Source organism: Coenobita brevimanus, chromosome 33, assembly GCF_032717465.1.
Source record: "Coenobita brevimanus isolate Jiangsu-jjx chromosome 33, ASM3271746v2, whole genome shotgun sequence".
Lineage (NCBI taxonomy): Eukaryota > Metazoa > Arthropoda > Malacostraca > Decapoda > Coenobitidae > Coenobita > Coenobita brevimanus.
In genome coordinates, this window is record NC_136986.1 from 38,811,259 (window position 1) to 38,837,041 (window position 25,783).

Below are 25,783 nucleotides of genomic sequence, written 5' to 3' on the forward strand. Positions count from 1 at the left end.
GAAGGTAGATGAAGAAAATGAGATTTATTGATATTTCAGATAATAATATGATGGAAATAACAGTAAAGTCTAAAGGTAAGAGATATGAGGAAAGGGAATGGATTGAAAGGGATTACTACAAAACTGAGAAAGAGGCATTAAAGGTATATATATAAAAGAAATGGAAAAAGCATTAAGAGATAATGAAGTAGAAAATAAGAAAGAGTTAGAGATAATGATAACTGATATAGCTGAAAGAACTTTAAAAGGCAAATATAGTAAGAGGAAAGGGAGGACCCAGGAGGCAAAAGAAGAACCACCTTGGTTAAGTGAGGAATTAAGAAAAGAAATCGAGGAAAGGAGGAGACGAAAGAGAAACAGGAGGAAGGCCATTAAAGCAAACGATAGGCAGGAGGAGGAGAAACGAGAAAGGCTTTACCTAGAACAAAAGATAAAGGTACAGTTATTGGTAGAAGAAGAAATGTATAAACATGAAGAGAAGTTAACAAATATAATAAAGTAGAACAACACCAGAAGGAAAAATAAGTAGAAATACATCAAAATGCTGAAAGGAGATAAGGAAAGGGCAGAGGAGGATCTAAAGATATACAGAGAAAATGGTAAAGAAGTAGAGAAGGATGATACCGACAGAAATATTGAATTTGTGGGGTGCAGTATATAGCAGACATGAAAATGATATCAGCAGAGCATGGAATGAGGGAAAAAAAGAGCAGCATGAAAATGAACGTGAAAGAATAATGGAAGACAGAAAAAGGGGAAGCAGTTTCAAGCAGTGAGGCAAGGAGGGAGCTGAAGAGGGAGAGGAGGAAATACAGCATATAGATGCATGCAGTATAAAAATTAGAGAACATATGGAAATGCCATTAAAAGTAAAAGGAGGAATAATCAGCATGGAAGAAGAAATTATTAATGACGAAAGGGTAAGACAATGTTTTAAAAAGCCGAACCGGACGAAATTTGGCCAGAATTTTACCAGACTTTCTTGGAAAGCGATATTATGATGGAAACATAGTAGAATGGTTGACTAATATAATAAGTACGGGTAAGCCACCAAAGGAGTGGAGACTCTATAACAGTAATGATTCCCAGGACAGGCAAACCCAAAGTAAATGAGTTAAGACCCATAGTGCTAGCAAATATTGGTTATATGCTGTTAATGGCAGTAATGAGGTTGGGCACTGAAGAGCACCTAAAGAATAATGAAATGAGAAAAGATACGCAAGCTGGATTCACAGAAGGAGGGAAAACAGAAAGTATTGTACTTAAGTTATTGTATTGAAAACACATTTAGAATGAAAATGCCACTAATTGTAATTGCTACAGATTATGCGAAAGCATTATTTTGATAGTATTAGAAGAGAGAAAATTTTAGAAATTCCAATGGAGAATAAAGTGAATCCACATATAATGGAAGTAATAGTGAAGATGTACGAAGGAGATAAAACAAAGATAAGATTAGAAGAAGGCAGGGAGGTAATAATACCAGTAGAGAGTGGAATATGCCAGAGGCGCACAGGCTCAACAACTATTTTCACGCTAGTAACAAAAAATAACGGAAAGATTGAAAAAAAATAGATTGGGCAAAGGTCATCAGGATGAAAGGTTCAAGATAACGTCATTATTTTATGCAGACGATGGATTATTGCAATCAAACAGCATAGGGGATGCAGAAAAAGTAATACAGGAGGTTACAGAGGTTAGTGAAGAGTGTGGGCTAACAGTAAATACGCAGAAGAACCAAAAACTGATTTTTAATATGAAAAATAAACCTAATGAGATTATAGGAATAATGGTGAATCAAAGAATAAAGTATCTTGGGATAACAATAAATGATAGTAAGAATTATTTTAAGGTGCATAAGGAAGAGATGATAAGGAAGGCAAGAAGGCTGGCAAATATGGCCTATACAGTTATAGCCCAGAGTTGTTCAAAAATTTTGAGAGGAAAGACGTACTGGAAAAACCGCTGCCATCAATTATGGAGTGAATCTGATTAGGTTAACAAAGCAAGAAACTGATGAACTACAGGGTATTGAATAAAGCGTTTAAAGACAAATTTGGGGGGGTCAGGGATATGTACAAGGAACTGCACTGAGAGGAGAAATAGGAGCAAAAAGTATGAGGGCGAGAATAATGGAAGGGCAGTGGAAATTCTTAAGCCAAATATTAAGTGGTGAAAGTAATGATTTGATGAGTATAATTGATGAAACGAGAGAACAGGGGAAGAGTAAGTGGTTGAATAAGCTTGCAAATGATCTGAAAGGGGCAGTAATAGACAGTGTGGAAGTATAAGTACTACAACTTGTGAAGAAATAAAAAAGAGAATGAGTGAATGGGACACAGAAATGTAGAAGCAGGAAATGAGTGAAAAAATACGTTTGAAAATATACAAGAATGGAGAAGAGAGATTGGGGGACAAGAAATGGTATACGATAATACGAGTAGAATAGCTTCAGTAATATTGTTTAAAATGTAGGACAAACAATTTGAGTCTGAAGGATAGCAATAGGTTTAAAAATGAAGAGACATGTGATATGTGTGGAGAAGAAAGAGAAGACCTGAAGCACTTCATTATGTGGTGTTCAGCTTATGCAACAGTAAGAAGGAAATGTGCAAGACTTCAACGGCCTTACGAAGAAGAAGAGGAACAAGTTATAGAAAAATTTTGTTCGACAGTGATAGTATAGAAGAGACAAAGAAAACACTACACAGTTTTTGGAAAATAAGGGAAAGAAGGGTTCAACAACATAACTAAGAGGGAGAAAAAAACAGAAATACAGACCGTAGAAGGAAAGAAAACAGAAGGAAGATAAAGCAGGAATGAATAACGCATCAGGGAATGCCGTTGCACAGGCAATACTCTCGCATATCAATTGAACTGAAGGTGCCTTTGGATTAATCGCCTAAAATATTGCTGAATGTGTGTCAACCCTGGGAGTATACGGAGGAATACAATACTGAGAAAATCATAATGTAGCCGGTAGGTCACACCGAGCATGTACGTGTTAACTTCTCATGGAACTTTAAACAAAATTCTCAAAAGACTAAAGCAGTATATATGTCGAGTTTCTTACTGATGATGAGAATGAGGTCTCTCATTATGAAAATGTATTCCGAAGCTAAAGTCTGTAGAGTAAGCCTCTTTTTCAAACAAAATCGGATAATTTGAAATTGCCAACAAAATCTGTAGAAGTGGCAACACTGAGAAGGATGGTGAACTGCAGCGGGGGGAGAACTTTATTAAGCCTGAGTGATAAGCCTGGGGCCCCAACATCTGCTCAGATAGTGCTGCTTACAACGCTGTGGTGGCGTGCATAGCCGACCGACAGAGTGAAGTTACAAGCCAAACAAACTAGTAACTGAAACAAGGGGATGACACAGTGATGCTTGACTGAAACATTTGAAAGTAAGGGATGAAACGGTGGCGGTGAAGTTCAAAGTCTGAAACTAATAACTGAAATAATTGGAACTTCAGGATAAAACAGTGGGAGTGGGTTTAGAAGCCAGCCTGAAACTAGTAACTAAAACATTTGAAACTAGAGAATGAAACAGTTCCGTAGACGTGTCAGATTAAAAAATATGACCTAAACCGCCATCTCTCCTTCTTTCATGCTGGTTTTTAACAATGAATTCACACTAGAATATGGTACTAGTCACGAAGAAGTGCTATGGATGCATGTAGAGCCGTAGTACTGTCTTTTTCTGCCACTGAGGTATGTTAAATAAGCTGCATGAGGATGAAAAGCTGGACCAAGTTAAGGTGAAAAGACTACATCTGAAACATTCGGTACTGTGTAAGAGAAGTTAGTGTATCTATTTATAGTCCGATGCCCTAATCCCGCAAAGGGTGGTCGCAGACAAAACGCCTCCAAGTCGCTCTGTCACCCACCATTTGACTGCCCTCCATCCAGCTCACTCCCCCTTCCCTCCAGCTCACTCCCCCTTCCCTCCAGCTCACTCCCCCTTCCCTCCAGCTCACTCCCCCTTCCCTCATATACCATTCAACTTCATCCCTCCACCTCAGCCTCGGTCTCCCCCTCCCTCTCCCTTCCTCCACTTCACCTACCGGTACATACACCCTCTTGGTCAGTCTTTCATTAATGCCATGAAATGAAACTAGGGTCTTGGAAAGTGAAACTAGGATCTTAAAAATGTTTAGTTAGAAGTTGAAACTACCGGTACTCCAAGAAACGTTTAATTAGGAAATGAAACTGGCGCTTTGAGATATTTAAAACCAAAAGATGAAGGGTGATTCATACGGCACATTAGATACTAGGAAAAGAAACTAGTGCCTCGTACATGTTAATTCGGTAAATGAAACCAGCGCTTGCAGGAATTTTAAGTCAGAAAATAAAACTAGTGCCCCAGAAGTACAAAGAAACTGGAAAATAAAACAAAATGAAACAATCGACTCAGATGCACAATTACAAGATTAATCTCTTACATGTGAACGAGAAAATGAAGCAAAATGAAACGATTGGCTCAGAAGCTCAGAAGCCGAAACTAGTGCATATAAACTAGACAATGGAACAGTTGGCTTAAGCTTAATTAGAAGACGAAACTAGTGCTTATGAACGAGAAAATGAAACAAAATGAAACAGTTGGCTCAGAAGTAAAATGAGATGAAACTGTACTCTTCTCACTCTAACTTGGCCTAAAATTGCCGTTCTCCACATAATGTCGAACTGTCACTGTACTATAGCATTAGAATTTGGTGCTAGTCACGAAGATGTGCTATTGAAAGGATGTGGACCCGCCATTTCGCTCCCATCCCGCTCCCCCCCAGCTCACACTCCTCTCTCTCATATACCTCTCCACTCTACCCCTCCGTCCTATCCTCAGCCTCCCACTCCTTCCCCTCCCCTCCACCTCACTCACATACACTCTCCACATGTCAAATCGAAAAGGAAACTGTGGTTAGGTAGGTCAGACTAGCAGTGAAACTAGTATACCTGAACTGTTCCAAATCTAAGACACAAGAAAATGAAACATGCATCTGGGGTACCGGAAACTATAAAATGAACCAGTGCCTCAAACATACCAAACTAAGAATTGAAACTAGCGCCTTAAACATACTTACAAAATGAAACTATCGCCTTAGACATAACTACAGAATGAAACAGTGCCTTAGACAACTACAAAATGACACTAGCGCCTCAGACAACTACAAAATGAAACTAGCACCTTAGACATAACTACAGAATGAAACAGTGCCTTAGACAACTACAAAATGAAACTATCGCTTTATACATAACTACAGAATGAAACTAGTGCCTTGGCCTTTACCAAAAACTGAAACTAGCCCCTTAAACATAACTAGAAAATGAAACTAGCGCCTTAGACATAACTAGATAATGAAACTAGCGCCTTAGACATAGTTTCAAAATGAAACAGCACCATAGACTTAACTAGATCATGAAACTAGCGCCTTAGAAATAACTACAAAATGAAACCGCCTTCGACATAACTCGAAACTGAAACAGCACCTTAGACAGCTAGATAATGAAACTAGTGCGTTATATAACTAGATAATGAAACTAGCGCCTTAGACATAACTACAATACGAAATTGGCGCCTTAGACCTTAGACATAACTACGCAATGAAACTAGCGCCTTAGACATAACTACACAATGAAACTAGCGCCTTAGACATAACTACACAATGAAACTAGCGCCTTACATAACTACAAAATGAAACTAGCACCTTAGACATAACTACGAAATGAAACTAGCGCCTTAGACAACTACAAAATGAAACTAGCACCTTAGACATAACTGCAAAATGAAACTAGCGCCTTAGACATAACTACGAAATGAAACTGGTGCCTTAGGCAGCTACAAAATGAAACTAGCACCTTAGACATAACTGCAGAAGGAAACTGGGGCCTTAGATAAAAGCTAGATAATGAGACGTGCCGTAGACATGTAAAACTAGATCAAAGTAGCGCCCTAGACATAACTACAAAATGATACTAGCGCCTTAGACATGTAACTTGAAAATGAAACTGTAACTGGTTTAATTTCGTCAGAGGAAACTTGACCACTCATGCAACTGGAATACGTAGACATGGTTGGGTGAAATTTGATGAGTCTTGGTCATAAGGTAGGAATGGGTCTCCATGGTTACTGGTCGAATTTATCCTCCAATTTGACCACATCCGGCCACTAACTGAGGTGAAAGAGGTTAGGGTTTTTTACCTGACGAGATTTAACAGATTACAGCGATGTGTACGCCGGGAAAACTGGTGAAAAACATACGATATAGAACCAGTCCAGCACTCAATAAAAACTATAGTGATTTACTGAAACAATAAAAACAGTAGGTAAAACGGTGGTGATTTACCGAAACATTAAATAAAAATGAAAAAGATATTTCTTTCTATTTTCAGTTTTATTCAGTTTTGAGGACGCCATTCAAACTGAAGAGGGTATACAGTAGATATGGCCTTCATTATCTTCACTACACGGCCTCCCCAGGGCTGAAAAATAAACACGTATTCAGACATTAAGGATTATTATTAGTGAGATTAGTCTATTCCAGATTTTCACTCCCATTCGAAGCATATTTCATGTAGCTCAGTGGTTAAAAAAATAAATAAATAAATAAATTTCTACATCCTTTCCATTGCACCTCTCCCTGGTCAGCATCCTATTCTAATGTTAACCCATTAGCTCCCAGAGTTCCTGTGCGAGGGATTTTGCTGGCAGGATACTGAGTGTACCGCCTCCGCCTATTGGCTCATAATTGTAGGTCCCTACCCTGGGGTTCCCTTCTTTATTAAATTTTGAAAAGGCCGACCTCCGTCCTGTATTGAGGACACTAGGCACAAATGGATTAAAGAAACTGACTGATTTCCCAGTGTTTAACCCATTAGCTTTCAGAGTTCCTGTGCAAGGGATTTTCCTGGCAGGGTACTAATTGTACCACCCTCCCCCTATCAGCTCACAGTCGCGTAGCTCATAGGTCCCTATCCCGGGGTTCCCTTCTTTCTTAAATTTTGAAAAGGCCCACCTCCGTCCTATACTGGGTGCAGATGGGTTAATCTATTGTTACGGCTGAGCATGCAAGATGGAGAGGGGGAAAATTTTGGCCAGATTAAGAATAGTACAGGTTTTTCTACATCTGGATGATTTTATTCAATTTTGGATAAGGTCCCATTGAAAATTTTGAAACAATATGTAACACCTTCAGCTCAGTTTCATGGCTGAAGGAGTTGGTAAATTTTAAGGACAGTAGATTTTGAATTTCATCTTTAAAAAAAAAAAGGAGGGTAAACAATTCGCCAAAAGATGATTGCTCTATAAATTTCTCTTGCAGAATACTAATTAACAGTAAATAATCTAACTTAACTTAGTGTAACCTATCTTGTCTGGGTATTAAGGGTAAAATGGCACCCTCCTTGTGGGAGGATGTGTTATACCGTCACGATTTGGGGCGTGGAGTAACGCCGGTTGACTTGTACAGCTGCAAGCATCTTCCCACCACCATTTGAACCGGCGCCCATGTTCTGTGACAACCACAGGGTAGCTACGTACCCAAGGTACCCCACTGACACATGGCACAGTCTGTACACGGCACTGATAAAGTGTAGGGTGATGTCTTCCTCATCCTCCTCGTCCGGTTCCACTCCCCCATGCGCGGGACCGATTGCATCATCGACCCCAGCGAAAGTTCTGACCTTACCGCCGGGTAATGGGTTAAGTGACTGAAAAGGTGTGTCGGAAATTGTACATAGTAAACAATATGCACGTTTTTTTTTATTTTTTTACATAAGTGAAATGTAAGATATTACAAGTTATATCTAGTAAATGCTATGAAATAAGTGTTTTACAGTAAGCTTAACAAGTGCATTGCAATAAGTGTTACTGTTTATGGTTATCTGTGAAACAATGACTGGAAATACCTTGAGTAACTCTATTTGGTACAATGAAAGAAAACCACGAGTGCACGGGTGAGAAAGAAAATGACCTGATTGGCTGTAATTAAATTATTTCCCTCGCTACTCAGAAAATAATGGTAAATATGTGAGAATTAACGCATGTGTGATGTGAAGTACAAAAAATGTAAGTTGTATATAACATTACTAATATTTTCACGATGCCCCTGATTAGTACAATTTAGTCAATTTCTGTACAAGTAATTACCTCAAACTCAACCATACTGGTGAAACAGTCAGAGCATTTACTTCTCAGAGTGCAGTTACCCGTAATCGTGATGTCAAGTGCAGATGTAAGTGCTGTAGTAGAGGAAAATTAGTATAGCTGACGCAAAAAGTGAGTACAGAAATTCGAATAGCTACTCTTTTTCCCACACACCTGCGGGGCATTGTGGCAGTATGAAACGGGTGGAAAACCCTATGGGGAGCCACATGAACAGGGTGATGACTCATCCTTACGACGGTGAATAAGGAAAAGTTAAAGAATGGGTGGAAAATTCTGAGAGGCAAGGTAGTGTTACAATCACCACTTTGGTCAGTGCTGCCATTGCTAGCCAGGGAGTCCAAGGTCACTGGCAGTGGCGTGCACTTAGATAAGCTCGCCAAAACACGGAAAACCAGTCATCTTTAACTTATCCTTACTCGCCGACGGGACCACCTGGAGACGTGGGGATATTTTCATTTGAAAAGAGGAAGAGTTGGTGAGTCTTATGTATCTTTAATTTTTTCTCTAGCTCTTATAGTTTGGCAGATATTAGGGTTTGAATTAAGGGTATTCTTTCCAAAATCACGGAAATCCCCCGTAGGGAGGAGTGGGCGACGTCGGAAAACCCTCGGGGGGAGGTTAAGGGAAATGGTGGAGTTGCAAAAGAAGTTTATAGAGGCGAAAGGTGCAATTTTATTAGACAAACACACTGCACAGTGTCAGACAGTAGAATGGTCCGAGTGTGCTTTAAAAGAGTGCACTGGGTTCGAGTGTTTGCAGTGACATCATCAGCCCAGATGCCCTGCCATGAGTGAAAGAGAGGAATGTAAACGCTGAAGGGACAGTATACAATCTTGGACAGAATTTAAATTTTTATCATGCCTGGAATTACCAACACATGAAAGACAATGCAGATCTCATGGTGTGTTAAAAGATAATTTTGAACAAGAACAGGAGAGCCATTCATGAAATTTTAAAGTAAAGAACTGACCGGAAAGTGTGTCTTGGGATATGTTACACAGACATCTTTATTTAATATTCTCAGCAAGCCATTATACAGTTTGTGTTTGGGTTCAAGACATGTGGTCACTAGCAGTTACTGGGAAATGTGCAGCCATACCAAAGGTAGGTTTGCCTTCATTACCAGTTGTTAATCGAACGGCCGTGTGCTTAAACCATAATGTGAGTACTCCATAAATGTGGGCAACAATGTGAGACGAAAATAGTAACTACTCAAGCAATGATAGCCTCGTTCACGGGCTGCTCTACGTCAGCTTTCACTTCAGTGGAGCAAGCCACAAGTCTCCTCTGCTTCCTAAATTTTGGGGTTTTCTCCTTAATGTCGTACATCTTTGGCAACCTGCGGTACTGTTAACTTGATATGAGTGGCACACAGTTTTATGCAGCAGCCTTTGCCAATATACAACACCGGTCATTACATGAGAGACACACACACACAACACACTTAAACACATAAAATAATCACCACGCAAACATTATCAGACCTTTTACAATATCCCACCTTCAGACATTCCAACACCAGCAGTCAAGGAACACCTACATATTCACTTTGCATGCAGGGCAATACAACACCTCCATCACAACGCCATCGTACAAGCCACTCCTGACATCCACCCATCGTAGGTCTTCTGAAATAGAGATGATCGAGTTCACTTAACTAGAGCAGGACATCACCCAGCCCTCCTCAACTACCAGCTTCGATTTAGGTTGGGTGAAATCACAGATGACGTACCCCGCTTGCAACATAGGCCCACACCACTTAACCCACATAATGAACCACTGCACAACACACGCTACGCTAAGACGCAGAGACATCATCAACAGTGCAGGGAATTTATGGGACAGCTCCTTAGGGGTGGTTGCTCACCTGCGGTCAACTGGTCTGCTCAGTTAGATGGACCAGAGATCAGCAAGAAGAACAAGAACAAGGTAAAAATAACTAGAACACTTTTCTTCTAACCTGACAAAGATCTGTAACCCATTGCAGCTTAGTTGATGGCCAAGTGTAATTAGGTTGAAAGGGAAGCCTGGCTAGTAATCCAGTCCAACAATTATTTGTTTCACACAATCACAACTTAGTATCTCCGTTGTCTTAGTGGTGCAGTTCCGTTAGATGAAAACAATCCGGCTATAGCGATGACCTGAGTAAAATTTATAAAATAGCAGATAGGGGGATATTCATGATTGCTTTTTCCATTTCCCTTCAATCCGATGATGTAACTTTATCTTCCTCGTCCAGTCACATGACCTTACAAAATACAGCGCATATCAACAAGCCAATTATAAAAAGCGATTCTGCGCCATGATCTAACTTACATATATTTACTCAGTCTAAAGTTGTAACTGGTGGCAAGTGTGTGGGTGTCTGGATACCGTGTTTGATGGGAAGCACAAGTGTTATGTTGATGAGTGTTATCATGGTGATTGTGAAGGTGGAGTGTGCAGCTGCCAGCAGAAATAATAAATGTTGTATACACATTTATACGTGCATACATATATACCAATACGAATACATCTGGTTTACTATAATAGCGCGCGCGCGTGTGTGTTTCTGTGCTTGTGTGTAATTCACCGGGTCGGTCAGGATCACTTGATGGTCGTGATCGTCAGCATTTTACCCTCCCGGAAGGGAGCTGAGAGCTCATATAGTCCGATTTAAGGGCAAGGCTGTGACCTTCACACACTCACACACCCGTCCCCTTGCTCAAGGGGGACAGTAACCACCCACTTCGTCAGTGAAACTTTTCGCAACCTGAGCGAGGCGCGAACTCCCGTCTACCAGATGGCAAGCGAGAGCGTTACCACTGCACCAGCGAGCGGTGTGTGTGTGTATATATATATAATTTATTTATCTGTCTATCTATCTATCTATCTATATATATATCTATCTATCTATCTATTGCCAGACGCCTCAATCCCGTTTGGGGTGGCCATAAACAAATCGCCCCCAAGTCGCCCTGTCCCCCGCCATTTCACTGCCCTGCTCCCAACTCACACACACCCTCTCTCATATACCTCTCCACCCCATCCCTCCATCTCATCCTCGGCCTCCCCCTCCCTCTTCCCCCCTCCACCTCACTCACATACACTCTCTTCGTCAGTCTTTCACCCTCCATCCTCTCCACATGGCCAAACCACCTCAGTGTGTTCCTCATAACGCTTCCTATCACATCCACATCAACACCACAACGCTCCTTTATATCCGCATTCGTCAGCCTGTCTCTCCATGTGACTCCACAGGCTCCTCTTAAATAACTCATTTCCACTGCTCTCACTCTTGACTTGTGTCCTTCCAACAACGTCCAAGCTTCACTTCCGTACGTTAGAGTTGGTATCACAATACTGTCATGTAGTAACTTTTTCACTTCCATGCTCACTTCCCTGTTTCTTATCACTACTTTCAAAGAACCAACAACCTTTCTTCCCTGCTGTGCCCTTTCAAACACTTCACCCTCCAAACCTCCATCCTTACTCATCACACTACCCAAGTACTTAAACGTACTCACACTTTTCCAATTCCTCACCATCCAACCTCGCTATACATTCACTGACTTCACCTCTCTCATATATATATATATATATATATATATATATATATATATATACCAACGGCTATACCACGTTGAGTACACCGCTTCCCGTCCGATCAGCGAAGTTAAGCAACGTTGGGTCTGGTTAGTACTTGGATGGGTGACCGCCTGGGAACACCAGATGCTGTTGGCATCCCTACGTGTCAAGTGGGGTTGGTGAAGGATTAGTGCCCCTCTCTGTAAAACATTTAACTCTAAGCCCTTGGCCACTCCGTCTGGGATGCATGGCGTCTGGCAATGAATGAATGATGAATATATATATATATATGTATATATATATAAATATATAGATATATATATATATATATATATATGCAAATAAATCACTTGCTTAGGCGTGATTCATAGATACGCTGATATCAACAAGGTAAGGAAAGACAAAAATGTCCCGAGTGCAATCGTGTAATCACATCTTCAGAGGCGAACAATGTGGGCGAAGTTCAGTACAACTGACGCTTTATACAGAGAGAGAGAGAGAGAGAGAGAGAGAGGGGTTGTGGAAATTCCTTAGACTCCATCAATTCTCAGGTCAAAACCAGGGTGATACCTAACCATATCTCCCTATATCTACGCAAAACATGACCTTCTTCATGGTATATAATAAATGATATTTGAGAGTAAAATAAAAACATTTAAATACAGACTTTTCACAAAAATATACATACAATAACATGACGCCGCATATGGTATGGGTTTTCACCTGGGGACAAGTAGGAAGCCATCTCTGTTGGAAATCTGTAGTTTGGGGCAGACATTTATCTTTTATTCTCATTATTTCTTTCCATGTTATTCCCTATATTCATCTTTATTATTCTTTCTGTTTTGTTTTTGAGACTTATAATCCATAGAGGAGGGTAGTCAATTATCAACAGGCTCGACAATAGGTCCAGAAACCTCCTGTGTATAAACATGTGTGATTCCCTCACTTTTGTAGTCTTTCTGAGGATGGGCTTTCTGTAGTCCAAAACGTTAGAGAAATAAACTTAAGCTCTCTCCTGTTTTTCCCTCCCGTCCACTCACACCTCACATTATCACATCTAATATACTGTAATCCTAGACGTGTTCTTACCTAATTGTTCATACGTAATTGTATTATTACAGGAATGAGTCAAGCTTGTAATGTCCCGTGTATTAAATCATTTTTATCTTATCCTTAAATTTATTAATTGTTTTGGCACACACTATTTCATTCGATAGTACATTCCACTAATCAATTGCCGTATTTGGTAAACTGAATATCCTTTCGTCTTTATCGCCTCTCTTTTTATGTAGTTTTTTGCAGTGTCCTCTTGCTGATGCATCCCCATGGGTTATATATTCATTTATGTGTATTTTCTCCTTCCCTGAGATCCATTTATATAGCATAATCAAGTCTCCTCTTTTCCTTCTCTCCTGTAGTGTTGGTAGATTCAATATTTCTAATCTTTCTTCGTAACTTAGATGCCTAAAGCTTGGTACGCATCTTGTAGCGACCCTTTGAACTTTTTCAATCTTACATAAGTGTTTTTTTGAGATGAGGACTCCAGACTACTGATGCATACTCCAGGGTTGGTCTGATGAATGATGTTATTATCTTCCTTAGCATGTCTTCACCTATGTATGTGAATGCTATTCTCCTATTTGCAAGCAGTGTATACATGTTCCGTACTTCCTCACTGATCTAGTCAGCCGGAGATAGTCTGTTATTAATAATCACACCTAGGTCCTTCTCTCGTTCTGATATGTGTTGGGTTTTTCTTTCCTAACTTATAATCCCAATAATGTCTTTTTCCACTTTTACCAAACTTGATTACGTGACACGTCCACATTGAATTCCGTTTGTCATATATTGCTATCTCCTTTGTATTTTTGCATCATCAGCAAACATATTTAGTTAGCTTTCACTTCCAATGTTATTCTTTTTTTTTTTATGCGAGGAAGAAGGAACCAAAGACTGCGAACCCGCAATTATTGTTCCTTCCAAGAGGAAAACAAAATACAAGAGAGAGCCAAATTCAAGATCCGATCATTTCGAGGTGCCTGGACACACTGCGTTTGAAAGACTGGAGATCATAGGAAGCAGGAAATACAGACAGAGGGAGACAGTTCCAGAGTTTTAAATGAAGGACTGGGAGTAACAGATAACTCTTGCATTAGAGAGTTGGACAGAAAAGGGATGAGAGTTCGCTGCTAGACGGGTGCTACGCGCCTGTTGTAGGGATGGAGGAATGCATGTAGACAGTTCAGAGGATCAGAGACCATTGAAATAGCGATAGAAAAGAGATAAAGATGCAACAGTGCGACGAAGAGACAGAGGTTGAAGGGAGTCAGTAAGAGGGGGAGAGTTAATGAGACGAAAAGGCTTTGACTCCACCCTATTGAGTAGAGCTGTATGTGGGGAGCCTCCCGACACATGAGAGGTGTACTTCACATAGGGGCAGATAAAACCCCTGTATAGAGTCAACAATTGTGCAGGGGTAAAGAAGGCAAGGAGTCGGCTTAGCACACCTAATCTCTTGGAAGCAGATTTTACAAGAGATGTAATATGATCTTTCCAAGATAAGTCCTGAGTAAATGAAAACCCAAGCATGTTCAAGGATGATGCTGGAGTAAGCTGAATATTATTAAACAGTGGGTATACCTATGGAAAATTCTGTCGGGTTGATAGGTGTAAGAACTGAGGCTTTGATGCATTAAAAACAACCAGATTATTTTTACCCCAGTCAGAGATACAAGCCAAGTCAGACATTAGGTGTGCCATAGTCTCATCCCTTGTTTGTTGAAGTAACTGCTCAGATGGACGTTGCGGGAACCGAATGGAAAGGTGAAGGGTGGAGTCATCAGCATATGAGTGAATAGGGTTAGATGTACAGCTTAGAAGGTCATTGACGAATAAAAGGAAGAGAGTTGTTGATAGGAGTGAGCACTGGGGAACGCCACTGTTGATAATCTAGGAGAACAACAATGGACGTCTACAACAGCTGCTATAGAACGACCAGAAAGGAAGCTAGAGATGAAGGCACAGATAGAAGGATAGAAACTGTAAGAGGGCAGTTTGGAAATTAAAGATTTATGCCAAACTCGATCGAAAGCCTTTGAGATGTCAAGTGCAATGGCAAAACTTTCGCAAAAGTCCCAAAAGGAGGATAACCAGGAGTTTGAAAGGCAGGTGAGAAGTTCGCCAGTGGAGCGTCCCTGACGGAACCCATACTGACGATCTGAAAGAAGGTTGTGATAGGAAAGATGCTTTAAAAATTTTCTATTAGTAATTGACTCGAAAACTTTTGAGATACAGGATGTTAAAGCAATTGGACGATAGTTAGAGGGATGTGAATGGTCACCCTTCTTTGGGACTGGCTGAATGAGAGCAAACTTCCAGCAAGAAGGAAAGGTACAAGTGGGAAGACAAAGGCGGAAGAGTTTGCGTAGGCAGGGTGTAAGCACAGAAGCAGTTCTTGAGAACAACAGGAGGGACTCCACGTGGCCCATATGTCTTATTAGTATTGAGGCCTGTGATGGCAGAAAATACATCAGCTGAAGAAATTTTAATGTCAGCCATGAGGAAGTCAGAGGGGGGAAGTGATGGAGGAACAGCACTGGAATCATCTAAGGTGGAATTGGAGGAGAAAGGCTGAGTGAAGAGATCTGCTTTATCAGTAGAAGAAATAGTTACAGAGCCATCAGAGTAGAAAAGAGGGGAGAAGGATGATGAGGTAAAGTTGTTAGAAAGGTTTTTGGCAAGGTGCCAGAAGGAGCAGGAAGAATTCGAGTTGGAAAGTTGAGAGCATTTAGTATGGATGATATTATTTTTAGCAGAGTGAAGAACAGTCTTAGCACAATTCCGGGCAGAAACGTATAAAAGATGTGATTCAGGGGTGGGGTGGGTTGGCTCCGGTACCTTTTATAGGCCCTCTCCTTGTTGCAGACAGCATTAGAACAGGCGTGATTAAACTAAGGCTTTCTTGCATTAGTCAGAGGATATGAGAAAGGAATGTATGCTTCCATGCCCGAGAGAATAACCTCCGTAATGCGCAAGGTATACGCAAATGGCTCTCAGCCATAGAAACAATAATCATTCCAAGGAAAATCAAAGAAGTACTGCCTGAGTGCCTCCCAATCCACAGCTCCAAAGTGCCACAGTAGACGTTTCTTTGGAGGGTCCACAGGCCATACCAGAGTGATAGGACAGGTTAAGGTGTTAAGCTTGTGATCGGAGAAGCCCAACGGAGAGAAAAGATTAACAGTGTAAGCAGAAGGATTAGTTGTAAGGACGAGGTCAGGTATGTTGGAGCTCTCTCCAAGGTGGTCAGAGATACGGGCAGGATGCTGTACAAGCTGCTCTAGGTCATTAAGGATAGAAAAGGTGTAGGCTTGTTCACCCGGTGGATCAGTGAAAGGAGAGGAGAGCTAAAGGTGGTGGTGAACATTGAAATCTCCAAGAATGGGGTTGTCAGAGAAAGGAGAAATGGATAAAATGTGTTCCATCGTAGAAGTAAGATAGTCAGAGAATTTTTGATAGTCAGTAGAATTAGGAAATAAGTAAACAGCGCAGATATATTTAGTCAGAGAATGACAGGAAAGCCGAAGCCAGAGTGTAGAGAATTCAGAAGAATCGAGTTCATGAACACGAGAGCAAGATAAGTCGTTGCGTATATATACACAACAGCCACCTTTGGCTTTGAAATGAGTATAGGGAAAGTAGGAGGATACAAAAAAGGGTCTGCTGTCAGTTGCCTCAGACAGCTGAGTCTTGGTTAGAAAAAGGTGAGGTTTAGAGAGGGAGAGGTGGTGCTCAACAGAGTAAAAGTTAGAGGAAAGGCCGCTAATGTTGCAGAAATGAAGAAGAAGAGAGTCAGACAGTGGTTCCAGGCATCTTGAGTCGTCACCGGGAGAGGGGCAGAAGGTGGGGGCATTTATGGTCCCCCCCCCCCTGGGGGCTCCGAGGCTACGTTATTCGATGCCATTTTTTTAAATTTTGAAGTGTGGTGTGTACTGAGCATGTAGTTTGGTGTTGATAGTTAGAGAAACTTTTACTGGAGAGCATGGTGGCCTACTCTCTGTGTTACTGAGACACTGAAAAAGTTCAGCAAAGGGGGATGCTCGGGACCTAGTCCCGAGGGCTGATGAAACGGGCACTCCAGCTCTCCCTATCATCAGCTTTCCATCCACCTTGGGAGTACTGCCCTGCACGACTGGTGCTACAGTCTACTCCTGTTGCTATCTATATCATTTATATACACTAAAAACATGATTGGTGCCAGCACTGAGGCCTGTGGAACTCCGCTAGTCACTTCTCTCCATGATGAGTAATTTCCCCTTAGAACTGTTCTCATTTTTCTTTTTTTTGAGAAAATCTTTCATCCGACAATACAGTTTGCCTCGGATTCCTCCTTGATGGTACAGTTTCCTTAAAAGTCTTTGGTGTGGTACTGTGTCAAATGCTTTCTTGAAATCTAAATAGATACTGTCCACCCATCCTTCTCTTTCCTGTAATGTGTCTGTTACTCTGTCATAGTAGCTCAACAGATTAGTAACACATGATTTTCCTTTTCTGAAACCAAACCGTCTTTCTGTTATCATACTGTGTTCTTCTAGATGATTTACCCAAGCTTTTCTTATAAGCTTTTCTAATACCTTGCTTACAACACTGGTTAGTGATACTGGTCGGTAGTTGAGTGGATTTTGTCTATTCCTTTTCTTGAATAAGGGAACAATGTTTGCTTTCTTCCAAATATCAGGTAGTTTACCTTGACTCAAGGATTTCTTGAAAATTAAAAATAATGGTTTACTTAACTCCTTTGCACATTCATGTAGCGCCCATGTGTGTGTGTGTGTGTGTGTGTGTGTGTGTGTGTGTGTGTGTGTGTGTGTGTGTGTGTGTGTGTGTGTGTGTGTGTGGTTCTCATTCCCGCCTCCAGCACAGTTCTTCAGTGTTATGCTGAGTGTGTTGCCTAACCTGTGTCATGCCCACCACCGTCTTCACTCAAGTTTGTATCGCATCCTTCACTTTAGTTCCAAGTTGGTTATCTATTTAGTCACGTGTCTATCTACCATACGGCTGAAACTGACGATGGGAAAGTGTGAAGACCCCAGTTTTCGAGATGAATTTCTGTAACTTATAAAGATAACAGGACACGCTGGACTCTGTTGCTTTATATTTTTATTTATTTATTTGTGTTGCTTTTGAGTGCATTTTCTAGTGTGGGATGTAGACAGTGGAGTACCGGGGGAGGGGGCCATGGCCGCATGCCCCCCCCCCCTTTTGCAAAACATATAGATAGATAGATAGATAGATACACATATAAGTTTGACTGTTTGTAATTGAGACTAATACAGTGATTATCTTTATTTTTTAATGTTATTACTTTATTTCAGGTGTAAGTTGTTTGATCGAAATGTGAGCGTTTGAATCTTAGTAGTGTAGGGTTATTGGAAAGACTGAATCATAACTCAGTGACACAGAGTACTTAAAAATGACTTTAGAATATGCTATATTTATGTCGCATACCCTTCCATATGGCCTCAAAATGATCATAAAATTGGCCAACATGCAAAATTTTCTCGGGGGCGGGGCTTACAACGCCTCCCCGAACATCCCAGTTGTACGGGCTCGCTGCGTTCGCCAAAGTCATGGGCTGCGCAGTTAAAAAGATAAAAAAAAAAAAAAAAAAAAGCCCCTCCCTCCTTTTCAACTTTCTGGATACGCCACGGGATGTAGAACGATGACGCGACGCAGTACTGGTTACAAAATTTTCGTTCTGTACAGTACATCAATTTTGTATGACGAGCTGTGTTTGGTGTTCCCAGGTTTATGTCTTTTGCTTTTTTTTTTTTTACTCTGGCCTAAGTTGACCTACCCTGACCTCACACATCAACCTAACTGACTGACAAACTAACCTAACCTGACATTAAGAAAATCAACCAAAGCAAACCTTGACTTTAGAGGGTAAGGGAAAAAAGCGCAAAAAGTAGTATACAGAACAAAAAATTTCCCCCGGATGTTCCAAAAATGATCGTCAAATTTCAGAGACTTGCATAAATTTCGGACAATTTTTTGCAATGATAAGGCCGTATAAGTGTTGTGTTACGTGCACGGTGACTGACAAGGATAACACTTAAGTTGTTGTGTGTCATATTAAGTGGAAAGGAAGGAGGGGGAGGGAGGAAGGATTAACATTTTCTTGGGCCATTGTGGTGAGAGTTACTGCCATTTCCTTTCTTTTCTTTTCTGTCCCATGTATTGGTGGGAAATTGTGATGATGGTGATGATGGGGAGGATTACGTGAGAGTGGAGTATTGGTGATGATGATGATAGTAATGATGATCTTTTAAAGGAGCAGAGATATTGATGATGATGGTGATGATTTTTAAAATGTAAAGAGGTGCAGATGATGATGATGATGGCGATGGAAGGTTTATGTAAGCAAAACTGCAATTGTTGATGATGATGATGATGATGATGATGATGATGATGGTTGCTGTGGTTATGATTGGTTTGGTAATGATTGTGATGATGTTGGTGGTGGGTGTCGTGATGGTAATGATGGTGAGGGTAACTGCTGTGGTAATTATGTTGGTGGCAGTTGTGGTTGTGATGGTGGTTTTTGTGGTGGAAGTTGTGCTTGTAATGGTGGTGTTTGTGGTTGTAGTAGTTGTGGTAGCTGTGATGATGGATGTGGCTGTGGCAGTTGTGGTGATAGTAATTGTGGTGGGGATTGTAATAACAGTCGCAGTTGTGATAGTGGTGGTGGGTGTTGTGGTGGTAATGATGGTACCAGTAGTATTTGTGGTGGTTGTAGTGGTGATGATTGTGGTAGTTGTGGCATTGTTAGTGATTGTGGTGGTTGGTAGTGGTGAGTCAAGAAGCACAAAGGCAAATTGTAGAGTCTTGTAATGTGCCTTATTCTTTCTCAAAAAACAAACCTTACTTGCCAGAGAATACTTGATCATCACCATCATAATCATTAATATTATAATATTATTAGTTTTTTATTGTTGTTGCTGTTGTTGTTGCAGTAGTAGTAGTAGTAGCAGTAGTAGTAGTAGCAGTAGTAGTAGCAGTAGTAGTAGTAGTAGTAGTAGTAGGAGTAGTTCTTGTTGTTTTTGTTGCTGTTGTTACACCCACTACTCGTACAGCGGTTAGTGGGGTTATGATTTAGGCGGCGCACGCTGTTGTGTGTTAACCAAGTAGCCCAAAAAGTTTGTATCCCCTTTCAGCCAAACTAGATGAAGGGGTTAAGGGACTGACAATATAGATCCTATTTTTTTTTTTTTTTTTTTTTTTAGAACAGTAGGGTGAAAGTCAGTGTCACAGGGCCAGGTCAAACGTTGACCCAGCTAAATCGACTTAAACAGCTTTCATCCAATTTTGACCAAACGTAGGTGAAAGACTGAAAGCAAAGTAAGAATGACATGATTCAGTTTTGGGAACAATCAGTCACATGACAATGTGAAAGTTCGCCCGTGTACGTAGTTGTTGAAAACAAACAGTTTTAGTCCGAACGTAACCAAACCTGGTGCATTGATTCAAGGTTAGTCTTTTTTTTTTTTCTTTCTTTTTTTTGACGACAGGTTAGAGGTCAAGGACCCAGGGCAAGGGCAACTTACAATGTTTTTTTTTATCCAGTTTAGACAAACTGAAAAAGTTGAGGTTCAGGCGAGAATAAAAGAATTCAGTTTTTACCGCAGTCAGTCAAAGGTCAAGGTCACAGTGAAATGTCAAACAAACTCGGCCATTCTTTCCAAAGCCCTTTGGTTTCAGGGTGCAGTCAGTTATGTCTAGCTTCTCTGTTCCTTCTGTGCCGATCACTACCCATCGTGTCCCGAGGGTGGGCTACTGGCTTCTCCCCAGGGTGACATTTTGTCGTTTCTTCTCATCCAGTAAGGCCTCCCTTCCTTCTCAGGTTTTATTTTCTCTGTTTATAGAGCATGCCTCTTCTCATGGGGACTCCATACCAGTTTATACTGATGGATCTAAGTCTGATGCGGGTGTGGGCTTTGGTGTGGTGTTTCCCACCTTCTGTCGAGGTGGGAGCCTCCCTGTGACTGCTTCTGTTTTTACGGCTGAGCTGACTGCTATTTTATTTGCCCTTCAGATTCTCTTCACTCTCCCCCACACTGCTTTTACTGTTTTTAGTGACTCACGAAGTGCTCTTTCTGCAATGGAGTCTTTTAATCCCTCTCATCCTTTGGTTTTATCCATTTTAGAGTGGCTTTTCCTTTTAGGGCGTCGTGGACGTCGTGTAGATTTCTGTTGGGTTCCAGCTCATGTAGGAGTGGCAGGGAATGAACGAGCTGATCAGCTGGCCAAGGCGGCAGCGGCTCGTCCCCCTCTTGCACAGTCCCCTCTGTATCGTCTGCCTGCTGCAGATATGCGCTCCTTTATTGCCTTCAGAGTTTGGTGCTGTTGGCAGGAGCATTGGGATGCTGTGGGTGCCAATAAGTTGCGCTCGATTTGCCAGAAGGTGGGCTCATTCAGTTACCAGGGCTTCCCTCGTCAATGGGAGACTGCTTTGTGCCGCCTCCGCATTGGCCACACCCGTTTCTCTCACGGTTTTTTAATGGAGAGGGCTCCTCCTCCATTCTGTGATGACTGTCTGGTTCCCTTGACTGTTCGGCACCTGTTGGTGGAGTGCCCTAGTCTTGAGGATTTGCGGCGTCGGTTCCTCTCTGACCACCAAACGGATGGAGGTGAGTATCATCTTTCCTCCGTGCTTGGGGAGGATGCCTGTGCCTTGGGAGGGGCAACCCTCTCCTTTGTGAAGGAGGCAGGACTTCTTAAAGATATTTAGAATTTCTCCTTTTTGATTGTGTGATTATCCTCTGTTTTTTGTTTTTGCTTTTTACTTCTTTGTTATACGGCGGCATATGACCCTGGCAGTTGCGCCGCCATGGTTATTATGAAAAAAAAAAAAAAAAAAAAAGTCAAACACCGAGGTTGTAAGGCAAGGTTAATTCAAACAGTTTTGGTCTGATTTGAACCAACCTAAGTGGTACTGTTGAGGGTCAGGCAAGAACAATGTGATTAAAGCTTGTGAACAATTAGCCAAAGGTCAAGGTCACAAGGCAAGGTCGAAATTAGGTCCGTGTGCCTGTGTGTAAAGTATATAACAAACAGTTTTAATCTGATCTGAATCAGACTGTGTGAATGAATTGAGGGTCTCCCAAAAGGCTGACCTCTTGTTTTTTTAGAACAATAGGTGAAACGGCAGGGTCACATGGCAATCTACCCTTAAGCAGTTTTATCCAGTGTAGATTAAACTTTATGGAAGGGGGTAAAAGCTAGGAGAGAGAGAGAGAGAATAGACTTGGAGAATAATAGGTCAAAATTCAAGGTCACCAGGCACAGTTTATTCCGACAGCGTCAACCTTACTTGAAGTAAAGCTGATGGAAGTGTTAAGGGTCAAGCAAGAGTGAAGTAAGTCGATTTTAGTCACAGGGCAGATTTATATATTCGGCTCTGAGACCAACTGAAGATCATGAGTGTTGCCCTCTCTGAGAGCTACTTGTTGTTGTTGTTATCATTATCACTGTTATAACTCATCATCATCATAATTATAATTACAGTAACTGTCATCCCGTTCCTCCTCATCATCAGCATTTTAATCACTATAACTGTCATCTTCCTCATCATCATCAGCAGCAGCAGCATTCATGACACTAAAAAAATGCAGAAACTTTGTATAAGCATCTAGTTCCACCTGGCAAATTTAGCAGTACGTTAGGAAAAGATATTGGCCATAAATGCATAAATATTTGAGACCGATGACACGTATTATTTTGGTGTGATTCACCACCGAGTTCGTAAACACCTTTGAGTCTCGACGTGTTGGTGCATAAATTATAGGAAGAGCAGAGCATGACCTTGGAGGCCTCACACTTATCACCAAGTGGAATTGCATTTTCTCGGCTATTCTGTGCTAAGTCACCCCGAAATTTTACTCATCATTGTGTACATCAGCTCTGAAATTAATCAGGTATCGGCTGTGTTCCAATATCTCTGGCACCATTGTGACTGTGGTGCTGCCTTTCCTCCTTCCCAGGCACGTAGTCTCCTTTCTCCCTTGACCGTGACGGCTTCAGCTTGTGCCATATATCCCTCGCTGCTTCATTTCACCTATTTGTTCACTGGGTATTTATTGTTCATGTTTTACTGCCAATATATTTATAAGAAGCGGTGAGTGTTATTTTGGTGTACTTTGCCATAAAACGAAATTTGATTACTGGATATAGGGGAGATCTGTGTTGTGAAATAGGCGAAGTATTGGCCAGAGTGCACGAGACTGAGTGGAAAAGTAAAGTATAATGAATCATAAAAGTACCAGTGCCAGTTTGGTTATACACAGTGGAAAAGAAGGTGTGCGGTGAATTTATTTTTTTAAAGATAGCGCAGTAGCACGAAGGTGGAAGGAATGTCGTGTGTTCAAGTGATTTATGTTCGTGATTTATTTATATGTCCAGCACTTTTACGGTTATTTCGACAATGTTCCGCATGTATAGAGTGCAGTAATGATACATGACGTTAGAAAAAGTCGAATTTTCTCTCCCGTGTAGAAAGGGAGCATTTGTGCCTTTTTTTTTTTGGTGTGTGTGTGTGTGTGTGTGTGTGTGTGTGTGTGTGTGTGTGTGTGTGTGTGTATGTGTGTCAGGCAGATCAATGTTGCGGTCTTTTAGGCGATTGTGTACGAGTTGTATAATACCACGAGTGATCATTAATTTGCATAAATATTGGTGCTTTGTGTGTTTAATTTTATCTCTTATGTAGACAGGGAGCATTTGTGCCTTTTTTAGTATCAGGTAGATCAATGTTGCGATCTTTTAGGCGATTGTGCACGAGTTGTAATACCACCTGAACATAAATTTGCATAAACATTGGTGCTTTGTGTGTTAGGTCGTCGGGTTGAGCGTGCATTAGTGACAGGGAGCTCAGAAGTACAGTGGAGTAGGTAAAAGTGCTACGTTAGTGCTGCCCTGGGTGATTATTTAGAAGCTGACTTTGAGTACATCCAACTACAGGAGTGCAACGTGACCCACTTCCACATGAGGCACCTCAGCCTTTGATAGGTTAGTGTCTATATAGTGTACTGGATTTTCACCATTCTCTATGCAAACTAAATAAATACATAAATAAATAAAGCCTTGAAAACATAGCCTTTATCTGATATGAAAACCCTATGTTCACATCTCTCTAATTTACACACTCTCTCTCTCTCTCTCTCTCTCTCTCTCTCTCTCTCTCTCTCTCTCTCACACACACACACACACACACACACACACACACAGCTGCAGTTCTGTACAAGGTGTTGGGATATTAAGGATGAATCATACTTCATAATCATACCATACACATCAGGACCATAACAACGAAAACTCTATAGGACACGTGAAACCGCCTTGAAAATTCTTGAAATCATTGCTAAGCTGAGCGAGAAACACCTCATCTGCCATTCTCAGTGACTTTACAAAAAAAATCTCTATCTGGTTCTAATTACATCTACATCCAGGTCGCTTTATTCTCATTGTAAAGATTGGTGCTGTACGATTCTGCAATAAAGATTAACAATTTTGAATACTCTGTACGTTAAACCTTGCTATCAATACAGTATGTGTCAGGATTCATCCCACAACTCGAATAATTCTCTAAAAACTCCTTCACCTCCAAGGCTATTGAGTTTATTTCATTTCTGGTTACCGTATTTCATAAAGCTCCCACCAACTTCTTTCCTTCCATACCATTTTTTCACCTTTTTCACCTGATTATCGGTTGGTGGCAGCACAGCTAGGGTGGGAAGCGACCTTATTGTTCTATATATACGTACATTCATCAAAGTGGTTTTTATTTATCGTCCTGTTTAAATATGGATGTGTTCATGAGGAAGTTCAGCCATTTTTACGTCTGATAATATGGGTTTGATAACATGACTCACTCGTCGAGGTGGGAAGTTACTATATCCTTTTCATGCTATCTTGGCTTAAATTTGCTTCGAGCGTTCAGCTTTAATATTAGATCAACACTAATGTGCTAGTCACGAAGAGGTGCAGTGGAAAGGATGTAGAGCTGCAGTATTGTCCACTACTGCCACTGAGCTACGTGAAAATAGCTGCAAAGGGACGAAAATCTGGGCCAAGTTAAGGTAAAAGGAGTATAGGCGTGATTTCGGCCTCAGATGAGTGACCCGACATGTTTTTTTTAATGTGCGGTGTCCTAAGTTTCAGAAAATATAGGCCGGGGACTCAAGGCTGTTAAACTTAATTATATAATATTTGTGGCAGTTTTACCTCCATAATTTTTGCTAGGTTATTTCTAGATTTTTTTCAATCCGCTCACGGTTGGGAAAACTAGTAATCTATTCTGACGATTCCATTCAGGTGAGCCAAAAGTTCATTGTATTAAACCTGAGTATGCGAAGGTGTATAGGCAAGTCGCTAAATTTTGACAGCCAATTTTAAAACACTTGTCTGGATAGGAAAATAGTAAATAGCAGTATACCGCTAAATTTGACCGCCAATTTTAAAACACTTCTCAGCATAAGAAAAATTTTTATAGCACTCAGCACTAAATTTTGACAGCCAATTTTAAATCACTTGTCAGTATAAGAAAAAATTAAATAGTACTCAGCCACTAAATTTTGACAGCCAATTTGAAAACACCTGTCAGGAGAAAAGAATAAATAGCAGTGAACCGCTAAATTTTGACACCCCATTTTAAAACACTTGTCAGGATAGGAAAAGAATAAATAGCGCTTCACTTTACATTGCGCCACCAGCAGCGAGGAAGAAAGGTCATTTTTTTTTCTTCTTTAATTCTTCATTACGTGTTCCAATAATGACGTCAAAAAGAGGAGGGTCTGCGTTCCCCTTCCCGGCCTCATGTTTAATAATGGGAGCCTGAAAGTGCTGATAGTGACTCCATTACCCTTCTCATTTGGAGGACAACTCTATTTTCTTTTTCCAGGAAGTGCCAGGTAACTATACTGTAGATAGGTAGGAGTGGGTCATAGAAGCCACATGTTACTATCATCATCACTAACTCTCATTTTCAATCCAACTCT

The 25,783-nt window shown here is 40.9% G+C and overlaps 1 protein-coding gene and 1 non-coding gene across 2 annotated transcripts in view; both read left to right on the forward strand.

Annotated features, from left to right (window-relative positions):
- The first annotated feature begins 8,214 nt into the window (after positions 1–8,214).
- LOC145395861 (facilitated trehalose transporter Tret1-2 homolog) overlaps positions 8,215–25,783 on the forward strand; it is a 61,753-nt gene continuing 44,184 nt past the window's right edge. The window contains exons 1-3 of the mRNA XM_080269387.1: positions 8,215–8,229; positions 9,645–9,781; positions 9,911–10,091. Coding sequence (XP_080125513.1) covers positions 8,215–8,229; positions 9,645–9,781; positions 9,911–10,091 — 333 coding nt within the window. The remainder of the gene's footprint in view (positions 8,230–9,644; positions 9,782–9,910; positions 10,092–25,783) is intronic.
- On the forward strand, positions 11,767–11,885 carry LOC145395949 (5S ribosomal RNA). Its single transcript, XR_013896677.1, has one exon. It is a non-coding gene; the product is annotated as a 5S ribosomal RNA (ribosomal RNA).